The 17,824-nt window shown below is 49.6% G+C and overlaps 2 protein-coding genes across 3 annotated transcripts; one reads left to right on the forward strand and one right to left on the reverse strand.

Moving 5' to 3' along the window:
* Positions 1-28: 28 nt before the first annotated feature.
* Positions 29-17,749, forward strand: P4HTM (prolyl 4-hydroxylase, transmembrane). 2 transcript variants are annotated; one of them, XM_066326547.1, is made up of 9 exons: positions 29-308; positions 385-466; positions 9,775-9,965; positions 10,981-11,077; positions 13,100-13,286; positions 14,900-15,085; positions 15,476-15,566; positions 16,006-16,129; positions 17,406-17,749. In XM_066326547.1, exons 1-9 carry the CDS (start codon positions 57-59, stop codon positions 17,633-17,635), a joined length of 1,440 nt encoding a protein of 479 aa, XP_066182644.1. In that variant the 5' UTR covers positions 29-56; the 3' UTR covers positions 17,636-17,749. The 2 variants fall into 2 exon arrangements, with proteins under 2 accessions (XP_066182644.1, XP_066182645.1); XM_066326548.1 differs by having other exon boundaries at positions 13,124-13,286.
* Positions 2,725-8,262, reverse strand: LOC136366150 (secreted frizzled-related protein 2-like). Its single transcript, XM_066327060.1, has 5 exons — positions 8,249-8,262; positions 7,329-7,703; positions 6,422-6,594; positions 5,413-5,502; positions 2,725-4,242 (listed from the first exon to the last, which is right to left on the reverse strand). The coding sequence occupies exons 1-5, from the start codon at positions 8,260-8,262 to the stop codon at positions 3,908-3,910; spliced, it is 987 nt and encodes a 328-aa protein (XP_066183157.1). The 3' UTR covers positions 2,725-3,907.
* Positions 17,750-17,824: the final 75 nt, after the last annotated feature.

Raw genomic sequence — 17,824 nt, forward strand, 5'->3', positions numbered from 1 at the left:
ACGCAGCGCCCGCCGGGCCGTTGCCGTGGTGACGCGGGGCCGGGCGGGCCGGAGCGATGGCGGCGGCGGCGGAGGCGCGGGCCGAGGGCCCCCCGCTGCCCGGCCCGCCGGGGGGCCGCCCGCGGCCCGTCTGCTCCCGCCCCTACTTCCTCGTCCTCATGATCTTCGCGCACCTCTACGTCCTCAACGTCCTGGGGCTGCTGCTCTTCGTGCACCTCAGCGCCGGCGAGCCCGGCGGGCCGCCCGCCGCCCCCCCGCCGCCGCCACCGCCGCCGGCCCGCGCCCTCCCGCGCCTCGAGGGCATCAAGGCAAGGCCGCGACCGGGGGCCGGGGCCGGGGCCGGGGCTGCTGACCGCTGACCGCTGACCGCTGCTCTCCCCGCAGGTGGGCCACACGCAGCGGGTGGAGCTGGTGCCCGGCAGGGCCCACGCTGTGCGCACCCTCAGCCTCAAGCCGCTCCTGTTCGGTGAGTAGCGGCCGCGCCGGGGACAGCTGCTGCCGGGCCCGGGCACGCCGGTGCGGGGGGGTTTCCGCCCTGACGGCGGAGCGGGGGGTGTGTGTGCGTGTCTGTCTGACACCCGCCGCTGTCTTACACCTACTCGGGGGAAAATGATTTCCCGTGTGTTGGCATCACCTCCCTGTGCTGCTGTTCCTTGGGGCTGCGTTAAAAAGAGTGTGATATTGTTTAAAGTATATTGATGCAAAATTCGCAGAGGTTTGCGTATTTTGCATGGCCCACTTGGAAGAATTTGGAAGGTTAACCTTTCCAGGTTTTTCAGGTTCTCTGTAAAATACTAGGATAGACAGCAGATCGCTGGCAAGAACCTTGAAGAAGCTTCTGAGTATAAGGAAAGGACAAGCGATACCCAAACTTTTGCTAATAAATAATGAAAAAGCAATTTAGCGTTGATGCTTCAGCACTGAGGAAATGAGTAACAGGAGAATTGATGGATTTAAAGTCTTCCACCATGCTGTGTCCTGTTCTAGATTTATCTTTATTTTTGGCTTTTCTGATACACACCACACAACATCTGCCTTTCAGTTATTTTTTAATCTTCTTTATCTTTTTGTGATGTTTTGCTGTCACTGGTCAAGTCTCACTAATTGAAGTCTGTGTTCTGGAAGGCCACTGACAATATGCTAAATAATTTGAGGAGGGGTGATCAGTCATTACAAAATTCCTACTATTCCAAATTCAGAAGAAACCTGTTGTTTCTAAAAAGACAGCATAGAGAATTTTTCCGATGTTTTCTCAATAATATAAATAGAGGGGTTTTTTTTATTCCAAATAGATCATATACTCTGAAAACCTTACCATGAATTTCGTAGTAGATTTCAGTCTGACATTCACTAGACAGACACACCAACCTGGAGCTGATAACCCCACAGCATCACAAAACTGATGTCATTACCAGAACCACGGTCTGAGGCAATTGCTCTGGTTCTTTCCCTGCCTTTCTACTACCACTGAAGTGAAATGGTTGGTCTTCGCCCTCAAGAAAGGTGCTGAAGATGATAAAAGGCAAGTTTGTCCTGGCAGTAGTAATCTTGCAATTTTTAGCTTCTTATTCCAGCACCTCCACTGTTTTTGAGGGAAGCTTTGCTCCCTGAGGATGCCATCACAGACAATGACAGACATTCACCATTTGAGATGCCACAAGTCTGTTCTCCTTTGTCCTCTGATAAGAAGTCCCTTATTTAGAAACTGCAAGTTGCAAGACAACTGTTATCTCCCCGGATGAACCTGCCAGGAGCCAGCTCTGACTTTCAAAAACTTCCAGAGACTTCTCTATCTATGCAAGCAGTACCAATCTAATTCAACTGGTTTAAAAAACTAAGTCATTGCATCTCTGTTGCTTAAATTAATGGAAGTGTGTATTCAATTTGGTTGTGTTTGCTGAATACAGAAGCCCCTAGCAAAGACTCTTGAGTTTCTGGGGATTTGACACAAAGTGCTGCAGAATACAAGACCCAATTTAAGGAAACAGTGCCTGGTCTGTCATCTTTGCTTTCAGCAGAGCAGGCTGCAGTGAGGACCACAGCAGCAGACGCTCATTAATGATTTAATGTGTTCTCTGGGCTTCAGAGCATGGGCTGGGCACTGTAGGGGAACTTTAGGTTTGGTTTTTAGTTGTGAGTAAGTCACATCTGCATGGAACCCAAGCATATTTTATGGAGCTATGAAAAAATCCCTGCCCTGTGTTTTCCTCCGTCTTGCTACAAGGCATAATTTCTAAAGCTTGTAAGTCAGACCATCTGTGCAGTTTTCCGTTGGGAAACACTAGTAATCAAACAGCCCTACTAATGGAAAGCAAATCAGACAAAACCTTTTCAACCTTCAGAGCTTTTATGTGTTCTGTTTTCCAAACGTGATCTGTTCAGAAGATGCTGCCATTGCAGGGACCACCTGACAGCAGATTCTGTGGATTGGGCAGCAGTTTCTAAGACAAGACAGTGGGGAGGAATAAAAATAGGAAATTTGGCTGTGTTTTTCTTCTGAGCCTCAGGGAAGAGTAATCACTGCACAAATGTCAGGGCGCAGCTGAATTGCAGCGTGTGTGTCTGAGCGCTCCTTTCAGCCCACACCAGCGTGAGGAGGAGCCCGCAGCGTGGGTTGTTGGTGTGCCTTGTGAACACGGGGAGGCAGTGTGTCTCCAGCAGACCGGCCAACGCTGCAGGCATCACCAACGAGGCAGAAAGCATTCCTCCCAAAGGCTGTTTATTATTACACATGTTTGGTTTTTTTTTATTTCAGCCACAGGCTTAAACCAATATAGAAAATTTTCCATGGACAGTGCTTTGTTAGGTGGTAGAAATCCGACTTGTTTCCTCGTGTGGGGATTTGTTGTTTTCTGCTCTGTGGTCTGGAGCACAGTGTACCCCTGCAGGGAATGACAGTCCTGCTTGAGTGAGAGAGTGAGCTGAAGAGAACTTGGTGAGACTTGAATTTTCCCGTATGTTCTGTTTTCCTGCTGTGCAGGTGGAAGGCCAGGCAGCTGTGGAAGGTTTCTCCCCTGCTCCCATATCAAAACTGCAATATCCTACTGTGCTGGGGCTAGGACTCACCTCCCAGTGCCAAGCAAAGCTGCTGTTCACACCAGTGCAGAGCTTTGAACAGTTGATGTCTCACTCATGCTCTGCTTTTCTCAAGGGTCTTGTGATATCCCCAGTTACCAGAATCTTCTGATCCACACTGAATTTCTGATGTTGAAAAATAGTTTCCTCTGTTATTTAGAAACCCTCAGCTATCTGCTCTGTGCCTTTCCTGCTTGAGAATGGCACTTTCCTTTTGCATGTGTGGATGTTCATCAGCTCTCAGTGCAGGAAGCTGAAGGGACAGCCTGACTCAAGAGTGGAGTTCAGTGTGCAGTTTTTAAGGGGCTGGGCATGACCAGGGTGGGTTCCCCTCCCTGTTAATTTACCTCAGACTGTTCAAGAGTAAAGCGTTTGCTCCATTACATTAAAAGTATCACTTCGCAGTCAGGGAGACTTTCATGCAATCTCTGGGCAGAAAACAAGCAAGCACTTAGACAGCATCAATGTCTCAGGGTCAAATAATGAATCTGAAATACCAGCTCTGATAATGAGAACTAGAAGTTATTAGAGGTTTCTTCTAGTTTGTCCTCACCTGCATAGTTAAGCTTTGTTGTGATGTTGGATCCTATGCCAAGCTGAACACAGCACATCCTGGATCTACAGAGCCTTGTGAGAGGAACATGTTAAACTTGCATCCTTAAGCTCTGTCTTGGTAAAACAGGGATCTGTAGTAAAGCCCTATCTGTGCACTATGACTGTTTCAAATCACTTAGAAATATGACTGTACATCTCCAAAACACCACCTGCCAGGGAAAGGAGTCTTCTAGCCATAGGAAAGGGAGCAGTTTCTTATTGCTGGAATTGAGATTTTTCAGACCTTCCATCCCGCCTGTTCAGGGCAGCGGTGATGTTTCCACCTCCGCACTGCCTGGTGCAGGTTCCTGTTCCTCTTCTGCCAGGCATAGGCCTTGTTCACCACCACTTTGTCGCTCTGTACTTCACCACTTACAACGAAGACCCCTGCGTGAGTGCCTCGCATGATGTTATGGGCACAGGTGGCATCTATATCCAGCCACTGCTGGAGCCTGGCAGGGATTTCAGTTCTGAGGAGCGGGCCGTGCTTCAGCACCTCCACCTTGGAGGGGTCCAGGTCAAAGTCTGAGATGGTGGTGGTGGTGTTCTTCCTCAGGATTCGGATTTTCACTGCTGCAGGGGGTGGAAAAAGAGCTGTTTACTCTTCATAGCTCTCACCTACTTCAACACATAGAGCCAAAGGCTTCTCTGCTGTCCCTGTAATGTGGAGAGGTATCTGTCCAAGCTTCTGCAATTGCAGGGAACTTGTAAAAGTTCTCATTTGAGGTTAGTTTCCAGTAATAAACACTGTTCTTAGAATCACAGAATTATTTAGGTTGGAAAATACCTCAAAGATCAAGTTCAACCACTGACCCAGCCCTGCCCAGTTTGCCACTAAACCATGTCCTCAAGTACCACATCTACATGTCTTTGAAATACCTTCAGGGATGGTGACTCAAGCCCTTCTCTGGGCAGCCTGTTCCACTGCTTGATAATTCTTTTGGTGAAGAAATTTTTTCCTATTACCCAATCTGAACATCTCCATTGCAACTTGAAGCCGTTCCCTCTTGTTCTTGTTATGTGGGAGAAAAGACCTCCTTCTCCCTCTCAATCCATTTCCCTCCTAAGAGTGGCAAAGATGTATCAGCGCCACTGCAGAAACCCTGGAGGAATCATGGGCACAAGTAGAGAGATGGATCAAAGTCCTGGTCTTGTGCAAATTACTTGACTTTTCTCTGGGCAGAGGTTTCAGGAAGTGATACGGCAGCTGCTGGAAGTCACTGCTGCTCAGGATTTGTAGCCTTTTTTCTTTTATTGAAAAGTATCTTTATTTTGCTATATGTTGCCTGAATTCAGGGCAGTATCCTGAAAATTTCCTGCTATCTGGTTGAGCAGAGCCAGTACTGCCACTTGTTTGGGCCAGGAGAGGCACAGTCCCAATACCAGAACAACACTATAAGAGTTTAAAATAACTGGCATGAAATTTGCTAAAGATTCTTATAGGCTTTGATTGAAATATTTGTCTGCAAGGGAAAACCAGAGTACTGCTTGTTTTTAGCAGCCACAGACCAAAACCAAATCAGAGCCCACAGAAATAAATTAAGTCTTCACTTTCAGTGCTGCCAGGAGCTGGGTCCTCCTGCGACCTCTCAGGTAAAGTGAAAACTGAAAATCCCTGGGATCTGCTGTAAAAGCTACAGTTTCTCCAAGACAGTATGTTATAGCAAAGCTATTTTCTGTCCATGCCACTGCTTGTCTGCTGGAAGGAATGGCAGCAATTGAGAAGAAAAGGAGGGTACTCACCAAAATCATTTGCACAGAGGCTTTCCAGGATCTCCCTGGTGGTGCTGGCCTCCTCGAGCTCACAGTCCTTGCAGCTGGCTCGGGGCACTGCTGCAACAGAAATTAGGTTATAACACCCTTGTCAAGCTTCACTGGAAAAGGCACAATGAAATTTTGAGATCTGCAAGTGGTGGCTTGCTGTTTCTTAGTGATGCTTCTTCCTGAGCTACCCAGTCTCTGGAGAGATACTTCAGACAGGCAAAAATGCATGGGAAGTGTTAGACTCTCCCTCTTGTGACTGCTGCTTGTCGTGTTTTGTTCAGGCTTGTGTGCATCTGCGTGTTAAAGCAGTAGTTGAGTGAAAATGCTTAATGAAGATCTCCTAATTTGGATGAAACAGCAAAAACAGTGGTATGGCCAGACTCCATCCAGTGATGCTGAAATGATGTTGTTGTAATGTCTGTTCTCCCCTTAACTGCTCTTGAATCTTCCCCAATGTTCATCAGTATCTGAGTGTTAATTGAGTCCTCCAGACTTTTTTCCAGTGTAGCTCATGTCTGCAGAGGCTCATGTCCCTTCTTGGTGTTTCTAATATTTAGAAAGGAGACTTGCAAGACCTTTGTTTTTGCATGTTTTTAAGCCCTAGATGAAGCTGAAGCATTGGGGCTGCAGCTCCATAGCTCCACTGGAAACACATCTCGCTGCTGGGAGTCTGCACTCCATGAGCTTTCCCATTGTGCCTGGGCCAGAGGCTTTGCAGCCTTTCTTTCCCTCTGCCCCAGACCCTGCGGGGTCTGATGGCACCCAGGGAGCTAATGAATACAGCAGAGAGAGGAACAATCCACAGTCAATGTTATGCTAATTTTCTAGACAGTTCCCAGAGAGAACAAAACTAGAATTTGTAATTTTTTTTTTATATATATACAGCTTAAAACCAGAAATATGCAGAATAGAAACAAGTCATAGGATCATCCTTTTGAGCTTTCAGTGTTACATATGAGAAAATACATTAAGAAAAAAAACCTCTTACTTCTTCTGTTTGAGGAATTTTCGTCCATGGAGACTGCTGCAATGCACAGTTCGTGATCTGCAGGGAACTTGTTGCAGTTGAGGATTTCGGGCCAGGGATAGCCGTAACAAGCCATGACGGGCGCGCAGCTTCTCTTGACGGCCTCGCAGAGGCTGCGGCAGGGGTAGATGAGCCTGGGGAGGGGACGGGTATTCAGGAGGCTGAGGGTCAAGCCCTGGCACCACTGGTGCTGCACAGGGCCCTGTTGAAGGGTTAGCAGGCAGTTTTGGGATCTTTGAATTTTTTTTTAACATTCATGTCCAGGAAGCAAGCAAGGAATTTCTGAGGACAAGAGGGATGAGACAAACTGCCAGAAGCCCTTCGCCTCCATAGGGATCTTCTCTAGTTGTGCAAAGACTGCTTACCTTTACAGGTGCCTGATTACACGAAATTTCCTTAGCAGCTCTATACTTTGAGAACTGCAACTGAATCCTCAAAACTGGGGATATCTTTCTTCTGCTGGAACTGTTGGGAAACAGTTGGGAAACTGAGAAACCATGTGTTCGGGGCAGGAGCTGGGGTGAGGGGCTGCACAGGAGGTGGAAGGTGAAGCTGGTGTGTGCCAGCAGCTACTGCAGTGTTTGAGGGACTGGCCAGGGCATGTAGCAGCAGTGCCTGGGGTGCAAGAACAGAAGAATCCCAAGGAGGGAACATATTTCTGCCCCTGTGATACGAAACGCTCATGTTTCACTTTCAGAGGGATGTTCCCTGCTGGGTAATCCAATTGCCCCTTGCCAAGAGCAGCAGCACTGCTACTTGGGGACTGCACGGATCACATAGAACACATTTTCTCTCAGGAGGCAGATAGAGTTGTGTTCCTGCAGGGAGTTAACTGTTAAAGCTGAAATAACTCATAAAAGCATCTTACCTGTCCAAGCAGATCGGTGCAAAGAGGGAGCAGAGGAAAATCCTAGCATCTGGGTGGCACTCCCTGGCCAGCAAGGGCAGCCAGCTGGAAGACTGCTGGATGACTTCTGTCATGGTCTCATGCTCCAGCAGGTTGGGAATCCTCATCTCGGAGTAGCCGATATCATAGCACAAGGCCATGCGGTGTGGGATGGGCATGCAGCTGGAGGATCTCCTCAGGTAGCTCCCCGAGGCACCTGGAGAACCGCAGAGCAGCAGGCGTGCCAGGAGACCCAGTAGCCATGGGCCAGCCAACCTCAGGGGATGCCTGTGAGGGGACATGACCACGCTTGGAGCAAGTGAACAGACAGCACACCCCGGACTGAGCTGCTCCTGACTGTGGAATGCCTTTTATAGCCTACGAGCCACCTCTTTGTCAATCCATCCTCATTAAGTGCAGCCCTTTCAGAGCCCTCATGGGGGAAGACAATGCTCTAATTTTCATTTGCCAGCGGCCCCGATTGTTTGTATTTTAGCAGGGGTTTGGCTTAGATCAGCAGGTGTGGAAATGAGGGCAGTTGGGGAGGGATGAATGACTTGGCCCATGTGTCTTGGAGCTCTTTCAGCCAAGATTGAATCTCTGTTTGACACCAGTGCTCCAACCCATCCCCTTTCTCTTGCTCCAGGATTAGTCAGTATTTCATAAACTCTGAAGTTTTCCTCTCTTTTGTTTTTTGTAAAAGCAATCAAGTGTTGCTTAAAGTCAATTAGGAGGCATTTGTTTAGCTGGATCTATTGTTGAGCAGGCAAGGAGATAGGATGGTCTCACAGCCTCATGTTAACTGTTTAGGAGAGCTGGGGGCAGAGAGGAACTAATTTGCAGCTGTGAAGCCAAGTTGTTTGCAGAGGGGATTGGCAGCACTCAGCTGGAAACCCCCTCACCTTGCAACCTGCATGACCACAGACTATCCAGTTAACAGAATTCCTGCTTCGTTCTGAAATCCTGTTACTATCACCAAAGACTGTAATTGTCCTTCCTCCAGCATGTAATTAAGGTTCCATAAGCCATCATTATTGTAGCCCAGTTTGGGGAACTGGAAATACCGGGGCCGTTAGTTGCAAGTGCACATGGTTCATTTGGACCTGGTGCTGTGCCATGAGCTTCAAACTGGTCAGTAGAAGCTTGAGCTCTGAAGCATCCTCTGGCACAAGGACCCTGTGCTGCCTGTGGCGGAAATTGTTTCCTTGGAGTGTGTTAGGGATACAGCTGGCTGCATTGTCTTCCTGTGGCTTCCCAGGAATAGCTCATTTTCTACAGGGCTGGTTCTGGTCTGTGCTTAGCAGGAAGCCAACTGCTTATTGACAGCTTGAGCCGATAGGGTTGATTTCAGGTCATGAAAGTAATTAATTTTTTCCCTCCATTAGAGGATTGCAGCTGTAGTTGATCTATGATGTGTCCTTGGCACATACCTGCAGGAGCTCTAGGGAGTTGTAATTTGGAGAGCAAGACCTTGGGTCTAGGAGCACTTAACCTGTCTTTCTTTCCCTTTTCAAAAGTCTCAGCAGCTGGTAACAAAGTCACCATAGCTGTGACAGATGGCAGCCAGGAGGATCCTCTGAACCTCCTGGGCCACAGTATAACTGTGCTCTGGAATGGGACCTTGCCAGTGCTTTCCAAGTGTGTGCCCAGCGTACCATGCAGCTAGAAGTCTCCTAGCCTCGTGGTCATTGGTGAATTTCTCTGCATTGTAATTTGTTTGGGATTGTGTAATTGCCTGATTGCTGCTGGGTTTATGCTGCAAAGGAAAGCTGGAGATATCTGGGTATGGAGCCTGACATCCTCTGTGTCCAGTATTTTTCCCTTTATTGTTGAATTTGAAGAACATTTTTAGTGGGAGATCAAGAGAATGAGTGGGAGTAAGTGAGAAATTTTCTCTTTTCTATTTGAGTTTCATAGTAGAGCACTGTGCCATGCTCCCCTGAAAGGGATTTGCTTTTGTGCAAAGTGCCGTCCTCTCCACGTGAGAGCAAGGAAGTCTGAAACCCTGACCATCACCACTGCCCACTGTAAAGATTTTTGGCCTCCCTTCCGGTAAAGCAGCAGTTCCCAGACTGTGATCCACATGGCACCTTTGAAATGGTAATATGCAGTGATATGCACGTGTTTGTTCACTCCTTTGTCCATTGTGGTATCTGTGAGAGAGTTTAAGGGCTTGACCCCAGGATCCAAGCATTTAGGAACTGCTGCTATAAAAATACCTGCCTCCAGCAGCTCAGGTGTGTGGTGTATGCTCTTTGAGAGCCCTTCTGGTAGAAGGGTGGATGTTTTTGATAGTCCCAAACTTAGGCAGTTCCTAAATTTCCCCCCTACCTCTTTTGATTTTTTCTTCCTGAGTCTCCTGCCACCAGCATGGGGTCTCACTGTAACAGTTCCTCAGTCTCTGTTGCTGCTCACACTTTTGCTGCAGAAATCCCTGACTTCCTGACAGAGGAGGAGTGCAAGCTCATTGTCCATCTGGCAAAGCTAAAGGGGCTACAGAAGAGCCAGATCCTACCAACAGAGGACTATGAAGAAGCCATGGAAATGATCGAAATCAGCCAAATGGACATTTTCAATCTGCTGGATCACAATCAGGATGGGCAGCTGCAGCTCAAAGAGGTAGAGTGTGGGACAGACTGGGAAAGGTTTGCTGGGGACTCTGGCACACATCCTTCGTCAGATGCTCTCTTGGTTACTCATGTGCTTGGGTGGGGCCAGACCCCAGGATATACCGATCACAATTTGCTTAATTTTATGCCTCAAAATTTGTGCTGGCCTTCAGAATGGAAGTTTCTGGGGCAATGTGCAGCAATTGTCATGCTATTGGGAGACAGCAACAGTCCTTGGCAGGACGTGTGTTTTGAATATGCTGGATAAAATGTTCCTGTGCTGTGGGTTTTTGCCTCTTGCTGTGTGTCCTGGGAAGTGTGTTTGTCACGTAGGCCCTGCTTTGTGCAGCACATGGGGAACTTACTGTGTGAATTCACAAGCAAAGCCACCCCTATTGATGAGCTGAGGGGGATAATAAGCCTCCTGTCCACAGCTCTTCAGCACCCTTGCCGTGTATGCCAGGGTGCATCAGGGCAAGTCTGACTGAATTCAAGCATGTCCATCCTCGGGCTCCCATGTCAGGTGAAGCTAAGAGTCTGAACCACCAGTGCTGTGGAGTATGGGGAACTGTGTCAGTGGCAGCCCAGGGCAAGGCTCCTTTCTCTGAAGGTCAGAGCCTGCTGAGAGCTGTTCAGGCTTCTGCATCTTTCTGTACATGTTGAAGGGAAGAATTTTGTTCCAAGCCCTTACCTTGGACAAGTAAAAGCATTTACTTCTAGCTTTACTTTCCCTTCAAGAGAAAGCTGTGCTCTCTCCACCTCAGGGCTGGTTAACCAAGTCCCAGCAGTCATTTGCCATGACCTAAACTGGAAATAACAGCTCTCAGCAGTGACACTTGGTGTGTGGCTGCCATATGACTCTCACCGCAATCGTCTTTCTGCAGAAATGTGCTGATGCCTGTCTGGCTGATGTGCTGTGGAGGAGATTCCACCAGGCTTCTGGTGAAATTCAGGGCAGGGAATCTGTAGGGTCTCAGGAGTGCAAGAAACCAGTGATTTTTTTTTTATCCATTTATGAATTTCAGGTATTGACCCATACCCGACTTGGGAATGGCAGGTGGATGACCCCAGAAAACATCCGGGAGATGTACACAGCCGTCAAAGCTGATCCTGATGGGAATGGTAAGAGCAGCTCCATGGGAATCCCTTCACCCTCAGCACCTTGGAGACCCTGCACAGCCATGTAGGGGAGAGCGAGAGCTGTGTCCCTGCCCAGGTCTTTTTCTCTAGCTGAATTCGTTGAGGGGAAATAGCACCGCCCTAGACATCTTCTCAGGGAAGTAAATGCAGAGTAACCCTCTTACTGCAGCACCCCTGCCCCTGCAACACCACTCTAGCAGCTAGCTGGTCCCACTGCATGGACTTGGGTTTTGCTGGAGCAGGATCAGACCACAGCTCTGCACTCCCTCTCCCCTGTCAGACCTGCCTTGGTTCATGCCCTGCTGTAACAGGATCTTAGGGCTGTGCTTCTGCTCCCCTGGTCTGAGATACCGCTCAGGTTCTGACTACAGAGCTCTTGTTGCCTGGGGTGCAGATGTTCAGACACATTGCATGCCTCCCCTGTTTTCAGAGAAACTTTTGCAGCAGGCCAAGAGGCCCATGTCACTGTGAGGGGAGAGTGGAACAAGTGGAAGTGGAGGTGATCTTGTCTGTCAGCCTTTGGTGCTGACCCCCCTCTCTGCCGCTGCAACCTCTCTGTATTCCATGAGGCCACTTCTGCTCCTTCTGCCCCCGGTTTCCCAAGGGCTCCTGCTGGTCCGGACATACACTCTAACCTCTGCTGCTCTAATTAGAGTGGCCTCAATTAAGCAACACTCCATTTCCTAATCAAATTAAGTGAATGCACAGGCTCTACACACTCTCTTCCAGTGACCTGGCATTGAGAGCTGCCCAGGAGGAGCTGCTTTGGAGTTGAAGCAGTAGCAGTGTGAATGCATAAATATCCGGAGGGCACCCTGTGCAATTCTCCTCCAGACTGGTGGCATTCTTGGCAGGGCTATGACTGAGTCCTCAGTGGCTTTTCCACCATTCTGGACATTAACAAATGAAAGGTCCTGTTAAAGGGCTATTGGCAGGACCTTGCTTCCAGAGTGCTGCTTCACTCTGTTGTTAGATTGGTACATGACACTGAGAGACCAGGTCACAACCTGGATGTGGCAATGCGTCATCAAAGACTGTGGGGAGTCAGGGGAAGTGGGGACAGAGAGACACTAGGAATAATAACAGTGGATCATTTGGTCATGACCTGAGGACATGGCACCTGAGGAACTGTCCCTGGCTGACCCTTGTGGCTAGTCCTTCCTCCTGCCAGGGGGTGCTGGTGCCCAGGGAGCAGACTTGGCACTCAGCAGCACTGGGTTTGCTGCCTGAGTGAGCTCCTCTCCCAGCCCGTGGTGGGCGCCAGGCACCTCAGGGCAGTGCACTGCATGCTGGTATCAGAGACCTGTGTAAGCCTTCCCTTCTCCAGAAAGAGAAAATAACAAATGTGAGGACTTTCCTGAAGCTGACAAAGGCAGGGGTCCATGCCTTGCTGATTCCAGTCGAGTGCAAACGAGAAACACCTGTTTTAGGAGAAGCTGCTTTTACCTCTTACTTTTCTGTTATTTCTATTTACACAAGACCGTACTGTCATGTATTCCTCATTTATATTTTGCAATTACACAAATGCAGGAGAATGTACTGCTTGTTTTGGATTTGGCTTTTTCTTAATTACGCTGCAAGGTCATATAGAAAATGTGGTCTGCAGTCCCACTCTGTCCTTAAACATGTTGATTTAAATATCTAAGTAATGAACCTCAAGGCATTGGGTGGCATAGTCTTTCTTGTGTATGTCAGAACTGTAGTGTCTGTTTCTCTCTTCTGATGTATTGATTGTGTATTTCAGGAGCTTGTTAAAGTTTAAAATGGTGTTTTACCTGTCCCAGTTCTGACCCTGCACAATTCACTTTGGCAGGTTGCTTTGTGTCCTCTGCTGCAGGTGAGAGCATTGCTGGAGCCCATGACCTTGGGTAGAAGGGGTGCAGCCTGTGGTTGACACAGTGGACCCTGACTGGGGTCTATGTGAGGAAGGCAGTTTCTGCAGTGCCCTCAGCTGGTGTTTCTCCCAGTACAGAATGCAAGAACTGTTACTTGCACCAGAGTCAGGTGGCTTTTCCTGTGTTCCCATAGGTGTGCTAAGTTTGGAAGAGTTCAAGCAGTTGAATATCCGTGATTTCCACAAGTACATGGGAAGCCAGAAAGCGAAGATGAGTGACCTGGTGCGCAACAGCCAGCACACCTGGCTGTACCAGGGCGAGGGGGCACACCAGGTCATGAGATCCATTCGGCAAAGGTAAGGGCCAGGCAGCTGAGGGGAGGCTGGGTTTGGGTAGGCACAAGCATCACCTGTGTGCTGGGAGAGGCAGGGGCAGAATTGCTAATATTCACACTTCCTAATTTGTGTGAAACGTCCTTGGAGTATAAAGAGCAATGAACACAGACACAAAATGGAGAGAGGAGGTTTTCATTAGAACAAGAATTTGTATTGTCCTGTGGAAAGGGAAAAAGAAAAATCAAGCCTTTCAGCATCTCCATTCACTTTTGAGAACAGCCCTATAAAACCAGGAACATTTGGCAGTATATGAAATCATTAATTCTAATTAGTAACTGAGCTTACTGGGAGAAACTGCCCATTTCCAATGCTGTCTGGGTGCCAGCAGTTACTGTCATTTGCTTTAGTTACTCATGCATTTCACTGAAATCTGTCTTTGCTGTTTAGAGCTGACTTTTTAAAAAGCACAACTTCACCCTAAATTAGTGAAGTTAGTTTAATCCTTCGAGCACTCGTATTGTAGGGCAGCTCATGGCAGATGGGAGAACCTTTTACCCTTCCCTTCATGTCAGATTTGGTACTGGGAAGAACTGAAGCCCAGCATGAGGGCCAAATCGTGTAGTTGTGGTGAGTTTCAGATAACTGGCTGGAGACTTGCTTGTTCTGGTGGTACTGGTCCTCACCCAGAACACGGGTGGGTAAAATCTGTCCCACGGTCTGAAAAACAGCTGTTGGCCACTCCTTTTCTTCAGTGCATTCCAGTGGGAAAATAGGATCACATACTGCCTTGATTAGAGCAGACTGTGGCTTCCACCTTCTCTGTGCCAGCTAGCCAGCACACACAGGCATCAGGATTCTGCTTGTACGCTCTCCAGCTGGCCGCTGCCAGGAGGATGTGAAGACACAGCAATGGAGGAGGCTGTTAGTCCTCCCTGGGACCAGGCAGTGCCTGCAGGAGCTTTGCCATCCTGCCCGGGTGCCATGTTCTCCTTGCACCTGCCCCAAGGGCTCCACTGTCTGGATTCTCAGAGCTCTGAGTGTTCTTTGGCAGGTCTCAAGACGTACCTGCTTGCCTTGGGGATGATCTCAGATGTAGCAGTGGAAAAATCCCAGAGCAGGAGGGCTCCGGTCTCGTTGGTCACTTCCAGTGCCCCTCTGCCCTGGGGGAGGCTGCTGAAAAGGCAACAGGGAAAGGTGAGTTAGGTGACAAGACTATTCCTAGAGCTAGTCTCTTGTTCACTCTCAGCAGGGGCCCTGTGCTTTGCTAACTGTCCCTGAGGTCTGTAGGTGGTGTGCAGGAGTCCAGAGAAGTGATGAGATGGCACATGAAGGCTCCAGGGACACGCACAGAAGGGATCTTGCTGAGAAAAGTCTTCCTGAGAGCAGTCCTGCTAGAGATGCTTCCTTGGGTTTTGTTTTTTTCATTTATCTTGATAAGGGCTTTCTGATCTGATCCTGATAGTCCAACAGATGTGTAAGGACCTGGTTGTCTCTTGGCATGCTCGCTGCAGCCCATCCGTCTCTCCGGTCTTTGGGGAAGGGGGTTCTCTTTCTCTGGGTTTATTCACTTCTTGGGAGTAGTGGCTGACTCGGGTGAGGATGGCTTTCCCCTCACCTACTCTGCTCTTCCCCAGGGTAATGCGTCTGACTCGCTTGCCCCCCGAGATCGTGGAGCACAGCGAGCCCCTCCAGGTTGTGCGGTATGACCAAGGAGGGCACTATCATGCCCACATGGACAGTGGCCCCGTGTTCCCTGAGACTGCCTGCAGCCACACGAAGCTTGTTGCCAATGAAAGCGCTCCCTTTGAGACCTCCTGCCGGTAAGCTCTGCCCTGAACATGTTAGACAAGGGGTGTGAAGAGCCATTTCACCTCATCTTGCCTGGGACTCAGTGCTTGGGTTGTGAGCTCACAAACCAGCTCAGGACATCACCAGCAGGAAGGGGTTTTAAAGGAGAGGTGGGCAGATCCTCTGGGTCCACACAAGGAAGGTGGAATGAGTGGGCCATCCCTAGCAGAGCCTACAAGCGCACTCATTACTCTGGGTAGAGGTTTTCTTTGTTGTCCTTGTGTTACTCTGGGAGAAAAGCTGATGGTGTAAATCATATGCCATGTGATGTCTTGGAGGAGCCACTGTATTTATGGTGGAGGGGTAGGACAGGCCCTGTGCTGCTGCTCCAGGTGCATCTCCTGACAGCCTCTGTCTTTCAGGTATGTGACTGTGCTGTTCTACCTGAACAATGTGACTGGAGGAGGTGAAACAGTCTTCCCTATTGCTGATAACAGGACATACGAAGAGATGGTAAATGAACCTCACCTACATGTTACCCCTGGGGATTCTGAATCCCTCTTTGAATGTTTTTATTCATTGTGGCTGCAGAAGGGGTCTGGTGCGTTAGGTTGGTTTACATTAGCATTTGTAGCTAGAGCATTGGAGAAACCATTCTGCAGTCTTTTTCTTCTGAGGACAGGGGAGATGGGGCAGGGCTTTGACAGCTCAGCTCTCCTGCTCAGAGGTGTCAGGTATCAGGCAATGTGTTAAGAAATGGCAGCTGCTCAGAAACAAGTTATGAACCTCCTGGGGCCTGAAACTGGCTGCTCCAGGTGGGTTATGAAAGCCCCTGCATCAACCCTAAGCCATCCTGTGGGACGCTCAGGCAAGGGTGAGGGGCAGGGGCAAGCCAGTGCGTGTGCCTTGTTCCAGCCCTGTTTGTGACATCTTGCCTATGGTTTCTCTCCAGTCTTTGATCCAGAACGACATTGACCTTCGAGATACTCGGAAGAACTGTGACAAGGGTAACTTGCGAGTAAAACCTCAGCAAGGCACTGCTGTCTTCTGGTACAACTACCTGTCCGATGGAGAAGGTACAGGCTCACTTCAAAACTGGGCTCTTGAGAGAGGTGGGACTGCAGTAGGTGACAGCCATCATCTCCTTGCTGCAGCTAGGAGCTCAAAGAACAGCCAAAAAAGGGTGGTAGCTGCCTGCTACTAGGAACTGTTGAGTCTTTTTGTCTCGAGCTGAGTATTGAGCTTCCTGACTCTGAAAGGCCTTTGTTTACAGGCAGTAGGTCAGTAGCTCCTGATGTCTTTGGGGGACAGGACTAGCTAGCAAACAAAGACCTTGGCTGCACTCGCCATCACCAGCTGCCTTCCATCCCGCTGTGCAAGCTGAAACTCCTGCTGGAACTTGGTCTGCAATTCAAAATGTGTCACTGATGTGGTGTTGCCCAAAGGGGTGGGGAGGGGAGGTAGACAAAGGCACGGCCATCAGCTCTGCAGCATGAGGACACATGGGCCACCCCATGCCATGCTTGGGGCCAATGCCTGCTTTTGTAGCTCAGCCGCAGCCCCATGATCTGTCCTTGGGGCTGTTTTTGTCACAAAGTGCCATGCGGTTTTCCCTGACAGGCTGGGAATTGACATGACTCTTTAAGGCTGCTGGTGAGTATGGCTCCGGAGGGTTTCCATGGCAGATTTTGAGCTGTGGTGGGAGGAAGGAGTGTAGCATCTCAGGTCCCCTGAGAGCAGCCTATGTTTCTATCTCTAGAAAATCTGCAGAGGAGGTCACAAGACTAGTGTTTGGGGTGATAATATCAAGACTGTCACTCTCCTGTGAGAAGAACCCTATTGTGTTTTTATGAGCAGTTCGTTCCTTAATGGGAAGTGGCTGCTGAGGCAACTCTGCCACAGAAAAACGATAGAATAATTTAAAAAGGTCATTTAGAACTGCTGAAATGGAATCTCTAAAATGGCTGCAAGCCTCTGGCTTCCACAGGCCTTCTAGTGGCAGTACCCATCTCTTCTATGCCAGCCTTCCTTTTTCCGAAAAGAACCGAGGAAAACAGATGCTGTAAACTAGATTGTGAGAGCCACTTGTGCTGAGTGGAGAGATGGAGGCAGTGGGCATTTTGCACTCAGGGAGCCTGCCCTGATGAACTCCTTGTAGGTGCTAGGGTGAGATGGCAATATGATGGAGGGATGACAGGAAAAGTAACTCCTGTAAGATGTAGCTGAGCTCAAATCCAAGCAGGTAGTACAGCCAGGGGACAGTGCACTGGTGTTTGCTGGCTGTGTGTCTGTGTGTGGCCCCAGCTGTGCCTACCCTCCTTTGCCACCATCTAACGGGGCTCTGCTCCGCAGGCTGGGTGGGGGAGCTGGACGACTTCGCTCTGCACGGGGGCTGCCTGGTCACCCAAGGCACCAAGTGGATCGCCAACAACTGGATCAACGTGGACCCCAACCGCCGGCGGCAGCAGCAGTTCCAGCAGGAGATGGAGCGCTTTGCGGGGTCTGAGGCAGGGGCCGGGGCCGGAGCCCCGGGCGAGTGGACAGTGGACAAGGCCTACAGCGGGGTGCACCTGGAGCTGTAGTGCCGGGAGCGCTGCCGTGCGCACGTGACGTTTTCCCGCGCAGGGCGGGGGGCGGGGCCGCGGGCCGAGTGCGCGGCGGGGCCGCGTCGCGCGCCAATAAAGCGTGGAGACACGGGCGGCGCCTCCGCGTGCTTTGGGAGCGGGACTGGCCAATAGGCAGCGGGCGGGGCGGTGGCACGTGGGACTCGG

Source organism: Sylvia atricapilla, chromosome 11 (genome assembly GCF_009819655.1).
Source record: "Sylvia atricapilla isolate bSylAtr1 chromosome 11, bSylAtr1.pri, whole genome shotgun sequence".
NCBI classification, from domain to species: domain Eukaryota; kingdom Metazoa; phylum Chordata; class Aves; order Passeriformes; family Sylviidae; genus Sylvia; species Sylvia atricapilla.

Bases quoted from the DNA above. Each gene is read 5' to 3' on its own strand.
- P4HTM (XM_066326547.1), top strand. From the start codon at position 57: ATGGCGGCGGCGGCGGAGGCGCGGGCCGAGGGCCCCCCGCTGCCCGGC. The intron at 309-384 runs GCAAGGCCGCGA...CTCTCCCCGCAG, and splicing joins CGCGCCTCGAGGGCATCAAG to GTGGGCCACACGCAGCGGGT. The intron at 467-9,774 runs GTGAGTAGCGGC...CTTTTGCTGCAG, and splicing joins CCTCAAGCCGCTCCTGTTCG to AAATCCCTGACTTCCTGACA.
- LOC136366150 (XM_066327060.1), bottom strand. The intron at 6,595-7,328 runs GTAAGATGCTTT...TCCCCTCCCCAG, and splicing joins GCACCGATCTGCTTGGACAG to GCTCATCTACCCCTGCCGCA. The intron at 5,503-6,421 runs GTAAGAGGTTTT...TTTCTGTTGCAG, and splicing joins AAATTCCTCAAACAGAAGAA to CAGTGCCCCGAGCCAGCTGC.